This window comes from Caretta caretta, chromosome 3 (genome assembly GCF_965140235.1).
Source record: "Caretta caretta isolate rCarCar2 chromosome 3, rCarCar1.hap1, whole genome shotgun sequence".
NCBI lineage: Eukaryota > Metazoa > Chordata > Testudines > Cheloniidae > Caretta > Caretta caretta.
In genome coordinates this window covers 201,300,206-201,322,086 of record NC_134208.1, presented here as the reverse complement: position 1 = coordinate 201,322,086, position 21,881 = coordinate 201,300,206, and the positions used below count along the sequence as shown (strand labels likewise).

Genomic DNA, 21,881 nt, shown 5'->3' with positions numbered 1-21,881 from the left:
TATGACATCACCCAACAGGATAGAGAAATAAAAGGAATTTCTGGCCGCTGTTGCTTATTTAGATGTTCAGGGTCAGAAAACCCCTGAGGAGTCACACAGGTGACCATCCGAAGCAGATATCTGCAGTAAAGGGTGAGATCCTAGCTCACGCCAATTCACCAAAATAGTTTCTCTTCCTAGTAACATCACTTCCATCTTCCCTAGAGTTAGACTGAGCCTAGATTCCTTTCTCCAGCTTCCAATTTCCCTCAGACACTGTGACAGCTGGGAATTAGCATTATGTCTGCTGGATGGGGGAAAAAATAGTTTGCTTGGGGTTGTCAGCATATTGACAGTGCATCTCGTGATCTCCCCGGCCAATAGAACATAAATGCTGGGCAAGAGAGGTGAAAGGACTGGGCTTATTAATCACTTATTCCAACAAATACATGGTTATCAAGTTGTCACCGTGCCTCTGAGGGTCACAACGGAGAATACCAAATTCAGGACAAGCTGCTGGGGAAAAGGGCAGACACACTCCAAAGCCAGTGGTTATTCTTCCATGAAATATACCAAACCAGCAACAAAAATAAACCTCTGTCTCACACACTGGCTAACAAGAAGTCAAAAATGCAGTCTCCTTAGGTATTCCAGTCCTGGATCATCACCAAAAACACTGAACTTAATGAGTGGTTATATAAAACCAATTTCATCAAACAAAAGGGTTCTTCTGATCCCAAAGGACCAGCCACATACCCAGGTCAATATATAACTTTGATCTTACCAAATAATCACACCATTGCCAATCCTCTAGTATCTAAAATCTAAATTTTTTTTATAAGAAAGAAAGAACGAAAGAAAGAAAGAACGAAAGATGAGAGTTAAAATTGGTTAACGGAATCAAATACATACAGTAATTGCAAAGTTCTTGGTTCAGGCTTGTAGCAGAGATGGAATAAACTTCTGGCTTGTTAAGTCTCTGGTTGCTTCCAAATCATTGGAAGGTCCTCAGTTCCTTGGTTAGAATGCTCCCATTAGTATAAGTTCATAGTCCAGACGTTGGAGTAGGAAAGAGGCAAAATGGAGATGTTTCTAGGACCTTTTATAGCTTCTGTCAAGTGAAGGCAAACCCATTGTTCTCACTGTGGAAAATTACAGGTAATAAGATGGTGTTTGGAGTCACATGGGCAAGTCACATGTCCATGCATGATTCGTTTAGTCATAGCAGAAGCCATTACCCATATTCCAGTTAGAACATTCACAAGAAAGTTCATTAAGTGTAGATAGGCATCTTCCATTATGAGTTAAGTGTTCTTTGATGGGCCATTCAACTTGAATAGTTCCTTCACAATGTGCTGGTTAAACACCTTGTTGGTGTTTCCACATGAGCAAAGATTTGTTGCAGTTATATAACAATGGTAGCAACAATGCTCTACATGGTTATACTGTAATCAGATAATGTCACACACGTGATATCCAGAACATGCAAAGCCAGACTCTTAGAAGTGTCTATTTGTGCCATACTGCTGTGTGTAGTTTTCTAGCCCTTATCGTTGCAAAGAAAACATTGTAAATGTGAACCAAGTACAAGCCAATGCATTGTCGTCTTCCTGACTCCATAAAGAGTCTGAAACAATGTCTTGGAGAGGTGTGGTTTGCCATATTTATCTCAGTGAGCCTGAAATCTAAGACATGACCAATTAAATGTCAACATATTTAACCATCTCACTGCCAATCATTGTAGCACAAATATCTAGCTATTGTGCATATCACACAACCCCAAACTTCTTCCCATGCTTCCCTGTGTACCAAAACCCCCAGCCATCCCTCAGTCAGCTCCCAACAACACTGGATTCATCCTGACAGCTTCTCTCATGCAATTATGCATCATCAGGATTGAAAATGAAGGAACAGAACAAAATTAAGTGACTTTAATACCAAAATAAAGAACACAGAGCTACTGTACTGACTGTATTACTATGACATTACCCATGGTATAATCTGGACTGTTGAGCAGCTGTGTCCCCTCAGTTCTCCAACCTGTGGTGCCTTTTACACTGCTTTGCTGAGAGAGCAACCACTCCTGGTCTGCTCATGCCCTGCCTCCAACATGTAAATTACTCCCAGCTGTACTGTATGAACACTATGGCCAGCCACTCTTGAATTACACTACAGAGCAACACCAGCAAACTCGCAGTCCCAGACTTTCCCCAGAAATGTGCGTCTTCTTCAGCCCAGCCCTTTCCAGTGCAACACAAACTCATATAAAATCTGTCATTTTATCAATAGAAAATGATATGCACAAATCCTGTTATCTCAAACGGAGTTTGCCAAACACTTCAATCCAAGCACGCTGGTTTAGCTAAAACAATAAAACAAGCTTATTAACAACAGAAAGATGGATTTTAAGTGATGACAAGTAATGAGGCATAAAGGTCAGAACTGGTTACAAGAAAATAAAAGTAAATGCAACTAATACCTAACTTAACAAGCTAAGTGAATTCAAAGCAAAAGTCTCTCTCACCACATGTTCTTGCAGTCTGACTGGCTGAATTCTTTTCTGCCAGGATCCCTCCCTAGCCCAGTGATGATTCTTTTTGTCCTTCAAGTGTTGTTGTTGTCATGAACAGAGATGAAGGGAGAGTTGGTTTGGAGTGTCTGTTCCCCATTCTTTATACTTTTTCCTCTTCTTTGAGAATCAACTCCAGCTGGGCTTTAGGAGACAGAAAGTCTGTGGGGACAGGAACCTCCAGCTATTTCTTTGCCAAGATGTAAATTTCTCGCTCGTGCCCTTTTACCTGCCAAAGAATGGTCGCTTAACCAGGTGATAGTCCATTTGATTTCATTGACACTTGGCTGAGGCATCAGTTTGCCTTTTGTCTCTGAGGAACTGGTTTGTGGTTGCGTCCCCAGATTTAAAATATGCCTTGGTAACATCACAGAGTAGAATCATATAACTTTACATAAAATGTTGCCACACATATTTTACCTGGACAGTAATGATCAGCAAATGTTTTTCAAATGATACCTCACAGGTCATGCTTTGTACAAAAATTATCATAGTCCTGTAAAATGTGTGGACATAGGGATACAGACTGTCACAATTACTCATTTTCCTATTTAATTAATTAAAAACCTCACCTGTTAATTAATATGAAACTGCCACAGAATTTCCAGTTGGCCTCATCAAAGGATAATAGAACACAGAAACTGCAGTAATTAGGTCTAGCTTGCCACAGAGTTCAATGCAAACAAATGCTCTGGCCTCCCAGTAACATTGTTTGGTTTCTCCTTATATCAGTCCTACTGTTGGCTGATGTCATACAGAATCTTACTCTACTTTCATGCATGTCTTGGACCACGCTAAAAGATTTGGGGTCTGATTGGCCATTACCTGGCATTTGGTATCATTGTTTACACTTGGCAAAGATAAAATGCTACCATTCTGCTCTGATAGCATTTTGCACCAACTTTGCATGGGCATGATGACTGTGCAAGGGTAGGACAATAGAGACTCAGGCCCCTGGTTTCCTTTGAACAACTGCTGATGTTTAATGTCCTTCTGCTGAAGCAGAATTTTCTTCTGACTCATCAGTTGCCAGTGGGCCTTCTCTTCTTGTTTTACAAAGATCCAGACCCTTAGCCTGGGAGAGTAGAGTGACATCAGCAACTCTGGCTCTTAGGGCACTGGGCTCCAAGGCATCCAGACTGGCAGGATTAAGAGCAAAAGAATGAGTCAACTTTGTTGAGCTACTGCAGTTCTCTCGTGTTACGTTATATGATATGTATCCAAAGTGCTCTTGACTCAGAGACACTGCCCGAAACTCCTTTGGGGGACTGAGTAGTCATTGGCACCATTAATTTTGGGTATTATACAATTATCTTCTGGGATCGAATCAAGGATTTCGTTCTGCTCACATTTGAGAAATCTGCCTGAACAGGCTGTAGGGCGTAATCTACCTGCTCCTCTCCATTCCCTGACTTTCTTGTTGACTGCCACTGCTCATATCACACTGAGTGCATTGAACAGTGAAGATAGCATGGCATAGCCCAACCAGTTATAAAAAGAGCATGGTCTGATGCTAACAGGTGCTGAGCCCTTTCTGGGCTGGGACAGGTCCCTCAGCACCTTACAGAATAGTCTCTTTCTGCTCAAGCTGCATGACATAAATGAAGATTGTCAGACTCTTTGAGATGCACTGTCCTTCACATGGAACTGGCTCAGACATGTGTACAGTGCACAGTTCCCTCACTGACTGGAAACAATACCACTCTCTCATTCGTCTTCCTCAGCCGTTGTTTATATTCAGCTCTGTCATTTACTTTCATCTTCTCACAACCAGAAGAGATCCGCTGCATTATGCAAAAGAAATGTGATCCAAATGTTTTGCATAATGGTTAATAAAGATGTAAAGGACATGAGAATAGTTGGATTTGAGCACATCTCCTCAGTGCAGGAGCCAGCTAGGAGAACTAATATATGAATGCCAGAACATCAGCCATATGAACAGTTGTGTATAAAGGACTTGCTTGGGCCTGTCGGAGCACAGTCCCATGTTGGGGTGCAAAAGATAGATGCATTGCCCTAGTGAGCACTCCAGGAGATTTTATGTCTTCTGGAACTTCCAGAAATATGATGGAGCTTGGCTGCTGCTTCATATTCTGGCAGAATGCAGAGTTTGCTCCTGTTTGCACCCAGCCAGAGCTGGGTCACCTCCACTGACCAACATGGAGGTGGTCAGTCCCATGATCTTTGGAGCATCAGGCAGGTCCCTTTGAGGCCCTCTGAAGGAGGCAAGATCATGACTCTTGCCTCATGGACCACAGTCCTACCAGTGGCACCAGCCTTGCACCCACTGAGGGTAAGAACCACCCATTCATACACACACACACACTCATGACTATCCTGCGTATATTGCCAGCAGAATGTTGCCATCCAACAACTAGGGTGAAATCCTTGCCCCCTGACATCATAAGAACATAAGAATGGCCATACTGGGTCAGAACAAAGGTCCATCTAGCCCAGTATCCTGTCTTCTGACAGTGGCCAATGGCAGGTGCCCCAGAGGGAATGAACAGAACAGGTAATCATCAAGTGATCCATTCCCTGTCACCCACTCCCAGCTTCTGGCAAACAGAGGCTAGGGACACCATTCCTGCCCATCCTGGCTAATAGCCATTGATGGACCTATCCTTCAGGAACTTATCTAGTTCTTTTTTGAACCCTGTTATAGTCTTGGCCTTCACAACATCCTCTGGCAAGAAGTTCCACAGGTTGATTGTGCGTTGTGTGAATAAATACTTCCTTTTGTTTGTTTTAAACCTGCTGCCTATTAATCTCATTTGGTGACCCCTAGTTCTTGTGTTATGAGAAGGAGTAAATAATAATACCTTATTTACTTTCTCCATACCCGTCATGATTTTATAGACCTCAATCATATCCCCGCTTAGTTGTCTCTTTTCCAAGCTGAAAAGTCCCAGCTTTATTAATCTCTCCAGTGACTTCCAGACTTGAACTCCCAGTGACTTCAATGTGGAATAGGTTTTATCCCTTGTTACTAGTGCTCTCTTTTAACAAGGTTTAGTGACTCAGTAGTAGAAGTGTGACTAAGCCGTGACTTCTCCTAGAGGAAATATAATCAGAAGGAGAGAAAAAGAATCTTCCTGAAGCCAGGCATGTTTCTTTTTGTTTGCTCTAGCAATAAGGGGTAGGGATTTTCAAAAGCACCTATGTGATTTAGGAACACAAATCCCATAAGTCAAGGGGACTTATATTTCTACATCACTAAGGCACTTTTGAAAATCTCATCCTCTAGCTGAGGAAATTTCATTTGCTTCCAGGTTAAATTCTGAGTAAGGAAAGCAAACAAACTTTGTTCATTGGAAGGAAGGGTCAAGACATTTTCTTTAATCATCCATTTCTGGAGATAAACTGCATATATGGCCATTTGAATGCTCCACACCCTGTGGTGGTTCTTTTGTTTACCTTCCACCACTGTGGTAGGTCTGTCACTTTCAGCCCATGTTTCATTTGTGATATTGTTTTGTTGCTGGCAGAAAAAAATGAGTGGGTAAATAGTTGTGAGAAATGGCTGTGAAGAGGTAAAATGTTGAAAGGTTTATTTTCAAAAGTTTTTGATTAACTGGAAAATGTACAGAAAGCAATCAATTCTGTGAGGCGAAAGAATGACAAAATGGCTGCCCTCAGCTTCCCTGTCTTCAGTATAGAAGCCAGCTAAAGAAAACTAGTATGTGAATTGCAGCACATCACCCACCTGTGCTGTTGTTTAATCCTTATAAAACATAAGTGTTGTCAGCCCACTGGCAGAACAACAATGAATCGCTTTGCCATGTGGGGGACATGGCTTTGGGCGTACAGTTTAGGTCCTATTGTTAAGCTCCGAGATGTCAAAAGCAGCTTTTTTTCAGCTGTCACTTCTATCCTCTTTCAGTGCCTGGGGGGAAAAGCCGTGGGATGTGTTACTCATTGGCCCCTCTATTTGCAGATCCCAGGAGCTAAGAGCATTTGTGTCAACAGTACTTGCATACTCCACAGCAACCATGCATTTATAAAATAGTGATCCGAGGTAGGTGATGATCCCTCTTATGTCCTGCATATCTCAGGTTTCAGCATCACGCTGGGTTTCAGTCCCAGATAATACTGAGTGATCATGGCGTATCATCTATTATATTTAGCTCCAAAGAAACCCCGGACAGGTCTAACTCCATGACAGGTTGCAGCAGCTTCATGATTTTGGAGACTTCTAGTGCCAATGGCATCCCTTTCTCCTCTGTCTTGCTCCCTGCAGAACCCAACATAAGAAGTCTCTCTTTCAGTGTGGGGAAGTATTTGTTGTTGTATATTATTTGTGTTCCCAGAGCACTGAGGAGCTCTTGTCATGGATCAGGACCCCGTTGTGCTAAGCGCTGTACAAACACAGAACAAAAAGATGGTCTATGCTGAAAAGTGCTTACAATCTAAGTCACAGATGGATACAGACAGTCAGGGAAGTATAAGGAAACATCAGCATGATAGAAAAGTGGCCGTGGTACCGGAGCAGCCTCACCATTGTCAATGTTTTGTAGGTACCGTGTTGTTCTTTCCCTTAGATTTTGGGAGAACTCTTGCGACGTTCTTACTAGTCCCACAATATTGGGTGCTACATTTTCACCTAGGGCTACACATTTTTTTTACAGCTATATCAGATAGTTAAAGTGGTCCAACCCTCTACTGTGGATGCAGTTCTACCAGCACAAAGGTGCATACTTGTATGAGAATCAGCTATACCGACGGAGGTGCATTTATACTGGTATGAGTATGTCTACACTAGCATTGGACTACTTTAACTTTATCTGTTTTGATATAGTTATAGCATTAACTGTACAAAAACTGCATAGACACCAGCCCGTAGGAAAACTGGTTTTGAATTATTTTTCCAACATATTGGGTACGGTCTCATGACTCCATCTATTTATGCTTCAACAAACATCTTTGTTTTGGCCTTTGAAGAGTGCTCTTTCCAGTTAGATTTGTGCTCCCTTGTGCTCCTTTGGCAGTAACTGGGGGAAAGATGCAGCCTGGGGTCATATCACACCCCTGCTATTATTTAAAATGTCTATTACCGTAGCATCTAGATGCCTCAACTGAGATTAGGCCCACCTTGGGCTAGGTGCTGTACATAGTGAGAGATCGACCCTGAGCCAAGGAGTTTGCCAGCTAAACTAGATAGGACAGATTAAGGAGGCAAGAAAAGGAGTATTATTATCCCCCTGTTACAGAGGGGGTACTGAGACACAAAGAGATTGAGGGATTTGCTCAAGGCCACACAGGAAGATTGGGGCCAGACTGGGAATTACACTCAGGTTTCCTGAATTCCAGTCTGCAAGATCATTCTTCCAATCTTTTCTAATATGATTCCTTTTCGAGACTTTCCTTGTAGTGGTTGTTACTCTTTACTATTTTCTAAGGCAGACTGGGATGAATTATCCACCTACTTTGTTGACCTGTGCAGATCCAGACTGGGTCCCAAGGGTTTACATTAGCACAAATTTGCAAAAATGTAGATGCTGAAGCTTTGAATTAAGCAGAAATGTATCCGTGGCAAACCCACTGTCTTTGGAATTGCTGGATAATGCCAATTTCCCTAAAAAAGGTTGCAGGATCCTAGACAATCCAGGCAATGAGCCTGGCACAGGTTTTACATAACACAGTTTTTACTCAAAATGTTGAATTCACATATCATATCTATTTATTTAAATATAATATCTAAACAGCCTGTCTGTTAATAATGCTTCATATCGATAGCGTAAATTTTAGATAGGATTTTTCATTACAGAAGAGACTGGATAGGGTTTAAAGGTGCTTTCAGAGCAGTTAAAACACATTTAGGGCCTATCCAGTCCATGGTTTCGGTAGAGGCAATATTAACTGCTATAAGCACTCTATAAACCAAATGGATAGTGTTAGAGTAGCGTGATGGGGTGTACAAACCCCACACTGGGCATAAAGGGGTTAAAGGACAAAACGGGGCCCCGGTAGCTCTGCCCCTCCAGGCTTGCAATGCATGCTCCAGCTGGAGAGGAAACTTAAAAGGAAGCCGCTCAGCTCAGAGCAGGGGAGAAGACCGACCAACCAACCTATCTACTACCCTGAGGGCTCCTGAACAAGAACACTGAAGAAGCCTCCCTGTGAGGCTGAGCCCATTTGGGAACAAAGGTGTAACTGTTTTTTCTTTCCTTTTGTTCTCTTATATTGGACTGAGAGACTCTGGGGGAGATGGATGGTAGGAAGTGACCCAGGGAAACAGCTCTGGGGCACTATTGTGTCTTATAGGGCCCTGGGTTGGAGCTCAATGGAGTGGGAAGACCTGGCGCCCCTACCAACTGTCCTTGTTGCGGGAGGGTATAAATCTCTAGTAAGGGGTGGGAAAGGGATTTTGAAAACTCTGAGGCAAGGATAAGCCACAGACAAGAGATAGGATCTGGACTAAAGGCCCTTCCTGTTGGGAGGTGAGTGACTGGGTGCACTAACCACTATGCCACCTGGCCCTCTGAGGACTCTACTACAAGTAGACAGATGTGAAAACCTGGCGAAGAAAACCTGGCGAAGAATTATAAACTGTGGGGGAGAATTACAAGAGCACCCACTGGATTTAATAGCACGTGTGCCATGGGAATGATGCTCCCACATAAAATCTGCCCCATTGGCATTAGTATATGAAATATAATGTGGACAGATTACACCTCAAAAACATAAACCTCTCTGCATTCTCTGGCAGCAGCTGGCATCTGTTTTCAGGCATAAGGTTCTCAAGACACTATCTGAGCTGGAATTCAGATGGGCAGAGCTCTGAGGACAAGGAATGACAGGTCAACAAGGTGAAGCCGGGTGCAGCAGCATTATGCTTCCTTGACTCAATGGGGTCTCCTGGACACAAGAAAAGGCGGGTTGGGGAATGCTCGTTCTCAGCAGCATGTGGAGGTACTGGAGTCCAAAGGACTATTCTCAACAGCTTCACATTCCTGAATCTCAAAACAGTCTTTCTTTGCAAGGGGTTGGTGGACAGTCTCTGGGCTAGATTTCAGCCCCCAGCTTATGCCAGCTTCTGTTAGTATAACCCAGCACTCACAGTAGAAAGGCAGCCTTGAGAGGGATGGCAGTGGTACAAAGCATTCCCCACCTGCCAGCCAGCAGAGCTCCAAATGTGGGCAGTGCTAGCTGAAGAGGAGACAATAATTGCATAGCAGGTAGGTGGATGTGCTAATTCTGCATGTCACTAGAGCAGCTTCCCCCCCTCCCCCAGATGGGGCTTCTGTGAAGCAATGTACAGTGGCCTCTTTCCAAGGATAGAAACCCCTCATATGCAGCTATGTGTTATGCAGACACATAACTCAGAACCAGAGTTGGAGAGGAAAAGATCCCTCTGGTTTATAGTTTCAGTTCTCTACAGTTTCTCTTTCTTACCTGGTATTCTTCAATCAGCCTGTGTGTCGCCGCCCTCTGTGACTGAGTGCAGGGAGCAAACGGGTGCCCCTGCACTCTGATCACTCAGGCGTTAATGACCTGACAGAGGCCATTAGACAACCAGGCTGGATGGATGGATGAGATAAGGAGCCAATTAGCTCATCAGCCCAAGGGAGATAAAGAGGCAGGAAGTCCCAAAATGGGAGAGAAGGGTTTAGGGCTAGTTAAGCCCAGTAACACAAAGGCCTCTTGGAAGGGAGACATCTGTTCCCCTCAGGTTTTGGGGGAGAGGGCCAAAAAGCACGGTTGGTGCTGTAAATAGACTGTTGCATGGAGGTTGTTGTGGAAATGGTGGAGGGAATTTAAAATAAAAGGATATGGTGAAGGTACAACCATAGGAGTCTGTGTAATTTCTGTGGGGAGAAGGCAGGAGGCAAGCCATGCTCCATGACATGCTGAGGCTTGTCAGCTGGACTGCCCCAGTGGTGGCAATTGAGAGACACACAGGGGAGGCCTCAGGGATTATTGGGTGTCCAGACGATGGAGCAGACTCCGCAGCGGTTGGTGGGCCAGCAGAAGAAGCTGCAACAGAGCATGCAATCTTTCCAACAGTCACACCAGCTGGAGAGAAAATCCCTGCTGGCCTGGCAAGCAGCGCCATAGAGGAGCTTACAGGAATTTATCAGGGAGCAAGGACAAGTGCAGCAGTTACTCCTGGTGAGTCCCAGTACGGGGAATGGAAACCGGACCCCTGTGTAAAATGGGCCTGCTGATGACCCCGAAGCTTTTCTAGTGACATTTGAGAGGGTAGCAATGGGAGCTGGCTGAGACAGAGGAATGTGGGCCCTCTGGTTTGAACACTGTTTTTGTGGCGGTTCTATTCTTGGCTTCTCCATTGACTTGCTCTGCAACTTTGGTCAAGTCATTCAGTCTCTTTGTGCTTCAGTTTTCCCCTCTGTAAAATAGGGATAATAATGCTTACCCCACCTTTGCAAGGCTCTTCGAACTCTACAGAAGAAAAGTCTCTATATAAAGTATTGTTATTGGCAGTCTCCTATATATATATGTTCTTTGTGGAGAATATGCCAATGCAGTCATCCTCTGGCTAAGGATATCCAGGGGAAAAATAGATCTGCACTTTAACACAGTGAGAGTGCTTGAAAAGTAACAGTTGCTTTATTGCGATGTTGACTTTGCCATGGTAAACTGCTGCATTTTCATTTTCCTATATTTATTGTGTTGAAGAGTTTACATCCCAGTAAAGTAAATATTTCCTTTTAAAGGTCACCCATTGTATTTCTCCCTCTTTAGGGACATATGACGGTTCACTTAGAGCTTCAGAATAACTCCACATAGATAAAACATTCTAGCTACCTGATTCTTTATTACATCTGAACTTTACCTGTAATATAATAAATGCAGCGTTCAAACTGAAGTAGACAATGTGTTCTCCTCAGTGAGTTTCTTTATTACTTTCTCTTTAACCCTCAGTTTCCTACTGTTCTTCTGTATTGGAAATACAGCATCTGGTATCAGTGGGCAAAATATTAATCTAAATTGTAGGAAAATAATTGCTTCCATAAATCAAATCTGCAGTGTCTAGTGAAGCTGAAGGGATTTTACCTCACATCAGTGTTTATTTTAGCTTAAACTGGGTTAAGCACCCAACTCCCTTTGAATTTCAGTGGGTGTTGGGTATCTAACTAAAGAATCCCATCCCCAATGTATACTATCCCCCGTGCTTAAGGAAGATTATTGCAAAGATATGGGCAGTAGCCAGTATCAACTGCAAAATCTACCCACTTTCAGCCTGCATCTAGACAAATTATGCAGTTTACCATACTGTGTGCCTATGAGTAACTTGTATTGATTCCTGGGCATGGTTTTCTATAAATGAAGTTGAATCAGCACCGCAGGAGGGCACTCCTGTTTATGACTAAAACATGATGTAAAATGGCTTGCCTTTAAGAGGGCTTTGTGGTGTTTCTCACTCCATTCTAAGTGCTTTACCAAAAAAAAACCAGTTTCAATCAACTTGTCAAGTTTAATCATTTGCTACAAAACACCTCTGCAGTTATAACCTCTGACATTTTCTAGGCTGATGTAAAATGGGATGAATCTATCCCTAAATGTAAACATGGTGGGATATATTAATCAGAAACTATAATTCTAAGGGTAAGTCACAAGGGCTCCATATCTTTCTACTTCTCATCACCGTCCAAACTTACTGCTCATTCGTGATCATTAAGTGCTGTAATCAAGAGCCAGGTTGTGGGGAGAGATGTCTACTGCAGAACTAATTTACTTGTGCAATGTTTAGAAACTATGGTGATTCATAAATACTATCATTTTTTTATTAATTGCACAAGAACTCAGCTCAGCATTAGTCTGCGCAGGCTTCATTTACCACCTAGTTTACACTGCGTATGCTCAGAGGTTTAAAACCAAACCCTTATTAGCATTGCATCGTCTTTTTTATCTAGCATCTCCCATGCTAGGAACACAATGTCAATAGCAATGTAGCACTGGAACGTATCTCGATAGGTCATCTAGTCCAGTCCCCCCATGCTGAGACAGGACTAAGTATTACCTAGACCATCCCTTATCCCCTTACTATTTAGACTATCCATACACCAAATAGGTAGAAAGCAGATTCTAGTTTCTTCTTCACCCACTCATATGAACGTTCGAATCATATCACTTCCTAGGCTGTGTCTAAATTAACTTTTCCCCTCCCCTAAAATTCACTTGTGCAACTCCACCAATGCTAGTGTAGACCAAGATGCAGGCAGCTGCGAGTATTTTAAGCACTGGGTCACTTAAGAGCAGGTATAGACAACATGGTGGCTAGAATTCCCAGCTCCTTGTCTCCACTAGTGCTCCCCCCATGGCTAACACTGTTAGCAACGATGAGAAATTCTAGGGTAGGAACCCTAGGGTAAGCAAGGCTCTGAAATCCAGTGCCCTCCACTGAAATAGCACAAGAGCCCACTGATGTTCACATGTCATGGGGTAATGATTCTCCAAAGCTGATTGGCAGCAAGCCAGCTGGAGACAAGCCACAAAGAGCTGTAAAGAACAGTGCATGTCTTGAAAGTAATACACATTGAGGGTGCACTGCCCTTACTCAGGAGGGAAGGCTCTCCCTGCATTACCTAGCTTCTTGCGATGACAGGGTGAGGTATTTGAAAATGCTGAAACAAACCATGGGGCAGATAGTCAGCTAATGTAAATGGACATAGCCCCACTGAAATCAATGGAACTAGGGCTGATGGGAAGTGTGGGGAGGGGAGGAGAAGGAGTGGAGTACAGTTCTACTAAGGGACCCCAAAACATCTGTGTAAATAAAGTAAAAGGGGAGGGGTGGGGCCCCAGGACCATAACATACCACGGCCCCAAATTTTTCTCACCAGGCATGGAACCAAGCCAGCTTAAACCAGTTGAGGACCTGGCCCCAAGTTTGTAAAGAATATCACACATCTGTTTAGCAGCTGAGTAAATCAGGCAGGGAAAATAAGGAGGGGCTGTAAGTGAGAACTGGTTCTTCCCCAAGGTCCCCTATTGCATCAACCCTTACTGAGCCCCCCCCACCCCCCCTCCCCACCCACAATGTAGAGAGAAGCTTCCAGTCCATGTTCAGATCATGACTAGGGCCAACAGGCCAGTTAGAGAATCCCTATTCCGAGCCCTCTGTGGCACTGAAAATCCCAGAAACGCTTTCTGGCTTTTGTACCCCTGATTGTTCTACAGGCCTGATCTCATGGCCCATTGACTTCAGTGGCTTTAGGTCCGATCTTTAGTGTCAAGTAGAGCTTGTTGGGAAATTTCTGACGGAACAGTGTCAGAAATTTCATCACAATCTAAACGTTTAGCAGGAACCTTGGTTTCAATGAAACTGTCTATGGAAAGAGTAAAAAAATGAATCATTCTAACTTTCTCATTTCATTCCTGTAATGCTGAAACTTTTCATTTTGACTGTCATTTTGATTCATTTAGACTTTTTTACATCATATAATACAGTATTAAAATTAATATTTTATATTTGTACATACTGAATATCTATAGCATTTAATATTTTACATTATATTACAGTGTTTCCATATGATGTGTTTGCCGTTTCGAAACACAACATATTCAATGGTTCTGAATTGGAATGTTCATTCCATGGACAATTTCAAAATTTTGGAGGCTTGTTCTGATTTGGGACAAACAAATTTTGACATATTGGAATTTCCCATGAATGGAAATTCTGTTCTCTGATCAGCTTTAGTGCCAAGCCAAACAGTGAGCTGTGCCCCAGGTACATGGTGAGGAAGGAGTCAAGGAGCAGGTCTACGCTACAGCTGGGATCGATGCTCTGAGATTGATCTGCTGGCAGTCGATTTAGTGGGTCTAAAGACTTGCCAAATCAACTGCAGATTGCTCTCCAGTTGACCCCTGTACTCTACCCTCGACAAGAAGGGTAAGGTAAGTCGATGGGAGATTTTCTCCCGTCGACCCCCGGTGGTGTATACCCCGCAGTAATTCGACCTAAGGTGCGTCAACTCCAGCCATGTTATTCATATAGCTGGAGTTGCGTAGCGTAGGTCAACTTACCGCGGTTGTGTAGACATAGCCAAGGAGTCCTCCACTTGGGCTGCAGAGCAGCTGTTTTATGGAGGATCTTCAACCTCCCCTGACCACTTGCCTATCTGCCTCGCTCCCACATAACCCCTGCATGTGGCTGTTCAGGGAGTGACTCCTCATGGCACTGCACTCTAGGCACATAGCCCATCCAAATCACAGTGGTTCTGCCTCCAGGAGAACCCATGTGGGCCTGGGCTGCATTGGCCCCTACAAGAACAATAGGATTTCTTCAGTCACTCTCACAGTGTTCTTCTTTGGAAGCAGAAGGATCCCTGATGTGTCTCTGCCATGGAGCTCCTAATCCCTGGAGTGCTCCCTATTTTTGGGGTGAAACCTGTTTACTGCTGACAGCGAGCATCCCAAAAGTGTCTGATGTCAAACTGAATATTCACCATGCCATTAAGCCAGGCATTTGCATCAGCTGAGCCCACAGACACATTTCTTGCCATTGAGCCTTAATGCCGGTGTGAATTGCCCAGCCATCCAACACACCAGGTAGAACTGCCTACCCCAGCTGCTACTCCAGGGTATGTTGGGAACTTCTAAATTTGATGTGAGCCATCACAGGATGTTAGCCTCCCTCAGACAGGGGTGTTGTGATGTATTCAGTGTTTGAGATTGATGTAAACAGAATGCTGTGCCAGTTGCTTGGGGGCTGGCTTTTCAGTCTCCTCTTTGAGATGGATTTCTTCCTGCTTTAGACTGAAAAGAAGCAAGACAACCTCAAGTGAGAGCACAGCTAATGTAAAAGCATGAAGGTCATACATTTCCCTCCTTATATAACAACAAGCTTTTGTAGAAGCTGCAGAGGATACGTAAGCAGCTGTCTGATTTTCTTACATATTCGTAAGCAGATAGAGCTTGATTCAGCAGCAAATATCCTTTGCCGCCTGATCCCTGGAAGGCTATGGCTCCTCGCTCGGTGGAAGTTGATTTATGCAGAGGAAAGGTCATTCCATTACAGAAGAGTTGCTGGGAAAGAAAGTGAGTGGGGGAGGGGGGTAAGGACTAGATAGATGAATATGAAAGGACGCCTAATCCAAACCAGAGTTTAACTCACTGCCATATATTGGCTGATTGCTACTTAGACAGTTTTGGGGGTTGGTTTGTTGCATTCTGCTGAAATGGGAGCCAACAGCTGGGTCAGCATCTAGCCAATGGCCTTTTGTTTGGCTTTAATTAATCGGCATGTGTTAGCAAAGCAAACACCAGTGTTGCCCTCCATGGGGCACTGCTATTGTTGTGCAGAGTTCCTTCCTCCCAATGCTAATCCGTACACCTGCCTGGCTGTTGTCAGAAGCAAATGCTGCACTTGATGCAGAGGAAGTGGTGTGGTTCTTCTGAGTGGGGATCAGCAGGCAGGGAAGCCCCCAGGGGAGGCTTCTGTGTCCCCATGTGCACTACAGGGGCTCAGTCTGTGTGAGCTTAGAGGAGTTTGCGCTGGGGGACCTATCCATGTCTCTGTGAATCAAGCAGGCACACTTCCTCTTCTCAGCAGCTTAAAAGGTGCATTTCTAGCACAGGCTCATGGCCTGGGAAGGGGGTGAGCATCCCATCTGCTCCTGTGCTCCCTGTTTGCAGACCCTGTGATCTGGGGCCTTATGGTCCACTTCTGCCATCCTTAATCTGTGCTCCTACTGGCTTCAGTGAGAGTATCGTCTGAGCGAGGACTGAGCCCACCTTAAATACATAATAGCTAGTTTTTATAGACAGATGCTATAGTTTATTTGCTGTCAACTCCTAGGGCCAAAGGCTGCCCTGACTCGTCTTTTCCATTAGAGTGGCACAAGGTGTAAAGCCAGTGCAGAATATTAGGACCCATTAGGAAAGGAATAGATAATATATAAATCCATGGTACACCCACATCTTGAATACTGTGTGCAGCTATGGTCACCAAATCTCAAAAAAGATGTATTGGAATTGGAAAAAGAACAGAGACAGGCAACAAAAAAGGTGAGGGGGATGGAACAGCTTCCATGTGAGGAGAGATTAAAAAGATAGGGACTGTTCATCTTAGAAAAGAGACGACTGAGGCGAGGTATGATAGAGGTCTATAAAATCGTTCATGGTGTGGAGAAAGTGAATTTACCCCTTCACATAACATAAGAACCAGGGGTCACCCAATGAAATTAATAGGCAGCAGGTTGAAAACAAACATAAGGAAGTACTTCGTCACACAACACACAGTCAATTTATGGCACTCATTGCCAGGGGACGTTGTGTAGGCCAAAAGAAGAATGGAGTTCAAAAAAGAATTAGGTAAGTTCCTGGAGGATAGGTCCATCAATGGCTATTAGCCAAGACGGTAAGGGATGCAACCCCATGCTCTGGGTGTCCCTAAACTTCTGATTGCTGGAAGCTGGGACTAGATGACGGGATGGATCACTCAATAAATTGCTCTGTTCTGTTCACTTCTTCTGAAGCTTCGGGCACTGGCCATTGGATACTGGTCTAGATGGACTATTGGTCTGACCCAGTATGGCCATCCTTATGTTATGTTATTATGTAATTGAATAAAATAGCCAGTGCTTCATAGCAGTTATTTGCAGCCCTCTGCCTCTCCTTCCAGCTGGATTAGTGCTTCCTCTAAGCGATAAACCCTCGCTGAGCACTAATTTTCAACGAGTCATGCTTCAATCAGGCAGAGAAATAAAACAGTGATGATGTTCTACAGACTTCAGAGGTGGTGGATGGCCCCACTTTTCCTTTTCAAGTCAGCAATAGAAGCCACGTTGTGTCTTTTGGTTTATAATAAAAGCTAATATCTTCCTAAACTAGATTCAATGGATGGGGGTCTGATCTCAGGTACAGGTGAGTTCAGTGGATTTACTCTGGATTTAGACAAGAGTAATCAAGATCAGAATCTGGCCCCTCTAGACGCAATGATAGAAAAGGCGAGCTGGGTGATATAGTACAACCCCCTGCCAGGCCTTTAAAAATTTATCCAGTGTAGTTTTGACTGGCTCAGGTTTCTGAGATGGAGTTTCTGGGCCAAATCCTCAGCTGGTGAAAATCAATCAGGCTCCATTATCTGCAAGCTACTATGGCACGACACAGATTTACAGCTTAACTAAGGATCTGGCTCTCTGTCAGATACTCCTTCCCTGTCCTAAAAGGCAAATAAAGGCAAATATACCTAGGGCAGGTCTACACTACAGCCTAAGTCGATATAATTTACTTCGCTCCTAGGTGTGAAAAAGTCTCCCCTCCCCCCATGAGCTATGCAAGTTTCACGCTGTCCACACCGGCACTATATTGGTGAGAGACGCTCTTCCGCCGACATAGCATCCGCTTCTCACCGAGGTGGAGTAATTATGCTGACCGGAGTGCTCTCTTCTGTCGGAGCTGAACCCTTTCAACTTCAGAGAAGTTTGAATGCAGCTCAAGCCCATGTCTACTTACAAGTCGTCCCTTCTGATTCTGCATTTTATAAGGGTTTGGTGCTTAATGGCAGTTGAAGCGTGCCAGGTAGAAAATACAAATGAATTAATTTCTCTGTAGGGAAGGCAGCGAGGATCCATCCATGCTCCTATACAAGAGAGTGACTAATAGCCCAGGAATAGAACATCACCTTGAACAATCCACGAGCACTCTTTCATTTGTAAGAATCACCAGCCCTGATGAAAGATTGCTGGCGAGAGCACTCATATAAAAACATTTGAGGGGATTGACATTTAAGCACAAATCTGCAGAGTGCAGCAAGTTTAACCCCAGTGTTTAACCCCCAATTTGCTGTCTTGCAGGCTCACGGGCAGAACAAACACAAACCCTTGGTCTGAAGCCTCGACAGACACACTCACAGCTAAAATGGCAGAAGAACTTGATATGCGCAATGAGTTGGAAGAAATGCAGCGGCGTGCTGACCAGCTGGCGGATGAGGTAAAACCAATGGCAAACGAGGAGGGTGGAAACACTTGAGGTTCATCTTGCTGTCCACAGGCTACATCCAGAAATGTGCACAGCTGTAGCAAAACATACGTCTAGCAGCATATCCTGTAGGTCAACAGGCTTAGGATATCGGAACACGAAAAAAATCCCAGCATCAAGGGTCCCTCCTTGAAAATGCCCTGCCACCTATCTACCCTTGTTTAAACCAAGGGTTGGTTAGCTCAAGTGGTCCAGCAGATCTCAACTCTCAGGGTATTGGCGGTGGAAAAATGGAAGTGATACTTGAGTGAGGTAAGGCAGAGTTAGGATCTAAGGGTATGTCTACACTGAAAAGAAAAACCTGCAGCACCGCGACTCAGGGCTCGGGTCAACTGACTCAGGCTTGCAGGGCTAAAAATAGCAGTGTAGACATTTGGCCTTGGGCTGAAGCCCAGGCTTTGAAACCTGACCGGGGCAGAAGGTCTCAGAGCCCAGGCCCCACCTTTAGATGGGGAAGGAGGGCAAGGCCAGGGCTATCCTCTCCTTATGGGAGCATTCATCACTGCCAACAGTGTTACTGCTAGAGAGTGCTATCTGCAGAATTCCGGCTACCTCCCAGGCCGGAGTGCCTGGAGAAACGCCATCTTCCCTCCTTGCACTCCCACGCTGGGATAGCTGTAATCTGGCCATTAGAGGGTGAGGAAAGAAGCACTCAAAGACTTCTATATGAGGCTATTCATGACATTGATACACGCCTGCACACTACTGATGGAAATGGCATCTGCCAAATCTAACTTGCTTTTCTCCTGTTATTTTTTTTTTCCAGTCACTTGAAAGCACCCGTCGTATGCTGCAGCTTGTTGAAGAGGTAAGGACTTACACTTTACCCTCCCTTCCTTTGTAGATAGAGTATGGGAAAGCCTGACACAAGCAAAGGCCTGAGCCACTTGCCAATATTCACACACCAAGGGCATCTCCATAGGTTTTTGTGACCATCAAAAATGGGGCATTTTCAAAAGGTGTTCCTGGGAATTAGTCTAGACAAGATGTGGTGTAGCCATTGATAAAGTTGATCAAGCAGTTGAAAGACTCAACTGAACTGCAGGATAACTACTATAGTTAATGGGGAACTGTATTCAGTCCATATTTTAATTTTGGTTGAATTGAAATATTCAAGATAAAGCAATGAAACGCCCTTTGTACATGACCTCTGGTTGGTCACCGTGGGCCCGATACCCACAGTGGCATCAAGCTGCAGGAAGCCGATAAACTTCACAGAAGTCAATGGGGAGAAATGCAATGGTGTGACTGGCTCCTTATCTATCTGTTCATCCATTTTGGGTCTTTGTAGAGCCCCAGTCACCACAGAATCTAGGCAATGCTTCTTTATCTTCTCTTGGAATGTTGTTAATAGAGGATGTTAGGGTTCATGAAAGATGGCAGATTGAGAACCCAGGAGACAGAAGGCCTCTGATCATCCACAGCACTGGGAGTGAGAGTGGAAGTTTGCTCAGTCTACCCTGCTAATATGCCTCAATCCTCACCAGGTGGGGATTTTCTGGGAGGGAAAGGGTAGTTCATTCAGGTGCCAATTCATCCTAATCGTGGTGGAGGGTTTTATAATCTGGAACATTGGATTCATACCACCAATCAGCCATCAGGTCCCCTGGTCACCTGATGTATAATTTCAAACAAGGCTGTTAGACTTTGTTTATGGCCCTCAGACATTAATAAGTCATCAATTTTGACATGCTTATTATTGCAGGACACCTTCGACCCCCATGCCTGCTTTGCATCGACAGCAGTGGGAGTTCCAAGCAAACACAAAGGGAAAGAAATAGCCTTGAGTCACACGTTTATAAGCTGGCATAAGCTCCAGCCTTCATTTCCTACCCTCATTGAAATCAGTGGTGGTTTGCCTTTGACTTCAGCTCAAATGGAGTTGGGCCTTATATTGTGGAGTCTGACACCTATTGATCAGTAAACACCACAACTGTAATTCTCCGCCCACCTACTTCAGCTCTCTCTCTCAGTTTGTTCCTTCACAATTCAAGAAGGCTTTTCTCTCCCCTATCCTGAAACAACCCCACCGTAACCCATTTATCTGTCCCTCTACCACCTCCTCCCTCCACCACTTCACTCAGTGAACATGCCTTATGCAATCAATCCTTCGCCTTCCTCTTCTCTAGTTCTACCCTTGAGCCTCTCCATTCTTATTGCCATTCTTTCTACTCTACTTAAACGAGTCTTGCAAACACAGAATAACAGACAGGGCCTACCCCAAAGAGCTTAAATAGCCTAGATAACAAAGGGCACAGAGATAGCAAGTGACTTGTCCCAGTCAGTAAGTATCATACCTGTGTCTCTTGAATCCCAATCCAGTGACCTATCCACTGACTATATCTTCCTGCATGTGTGGATTAGCCTATTGTGAATGCCACTGGAATGCAAATATTAAATAACAGTAATCGATCTCCATGGGAAAAAGACTGGGAATATTGAGTTTGCTGATCAGTCCATATAGGAGCCCAGCACTTCATGGGAAGAGCTCAGTAGAACACAGGATCTGGCTTTTATTCGTCTCATAGAGGAGCTTCCCATTCAGTCAAAGAACTTTCTAAATATAGCACTGGTTAGTCTGAAACATCAGGAGAAATCTCTCACAGTGATCTGAGCATCATTTCCATTAAGGTGATTACAGAAGGCGTTTCAGATTTCCTACCACAGTCCAACAGTGGCACTCTGCTTGATACCAGCTGCCAACTAGACATCGAGCCATTGATCACTACCCGTTGAGCCCAACGATCTAGCCAGCTTTCTATCCACCATGAAGTCCATTCATCCAATCCATACATCTTTAACTTGTTGGCAAAAATACTGCGGGAGACTGTATCAAAAGCTTTGCTAAAGTCAAGATATATCACATCCTCCGCTTTCCCCATAATCACAGAGCCAGTTATCTCATCATAGAAGGCTATCAGGTTGGTCAGGCATGACTTGCCGTTGGTGAATCCATGTTGACTGTTCCTGATCACCTTCCTCTTCAAGTGCTTCAAAATGGATTCCTTGAGGACATGCGCCATGATTTTTACGCGGACAGAGGTGAGGCTGACTGGTCTGTAGCTCCCCGGATTCTCCTTCTTCCCTGTTTTAAAGATGGGCACTATATTTGCCCATCTGGGACCTCCCCTGATTGCCTGGATTTTTCAAAGACAATGGCCAATGGCTCTGTAATCACATCAGCCAACTCCCTCAGCACCCTTGGATGCATTGCATCCAGCCCCTTGGACTTGTGCATGTCCAGCTTTTCTAAATAGTCCTTAAACTGTTCTTTCATCACTGAGGGCTGCTCACCTCCTCCCCATACTGTGCTGCCCAGTGCAGTAGTCTGGATGTGCTCACCTTGTCTGTGAAGACTGAGGCAAAAAAAGCATTGAGTACTTCA

General features: G+C 44.3%; 1 protein-coding gene across 2 annotated transcripts in view; it reads left to right on the top strand.

Moving 5' to 3' along the window:
* The window catches only part of SNAP25 (synaptosome associated protein 25), a 92,918-nt gene that overhangs the window by 37,556 nt on the left and 33,481 nt on the right, over window positions 1–21,881 (top strand). For both annotated transcript variants that reach the window (XM_048842584.2, XM_048842585.2), the window contains exons 2-3: window positions 18,313–18,448; window positions 19,263–19,304. In XM_048842584.2, coding sequence (XP_048698541.1) covers window positions 18,377–18,448; window positions 19,263–19,304 — 114 coding nt within the window. In that variant the 5' untranslated portion in view covers window positions 18,313–18,376. The remainder of the gene's footprint in view (window positions 1–18,312; window positions 18,449–19,262; window positions 19,305–21,881) is intronic.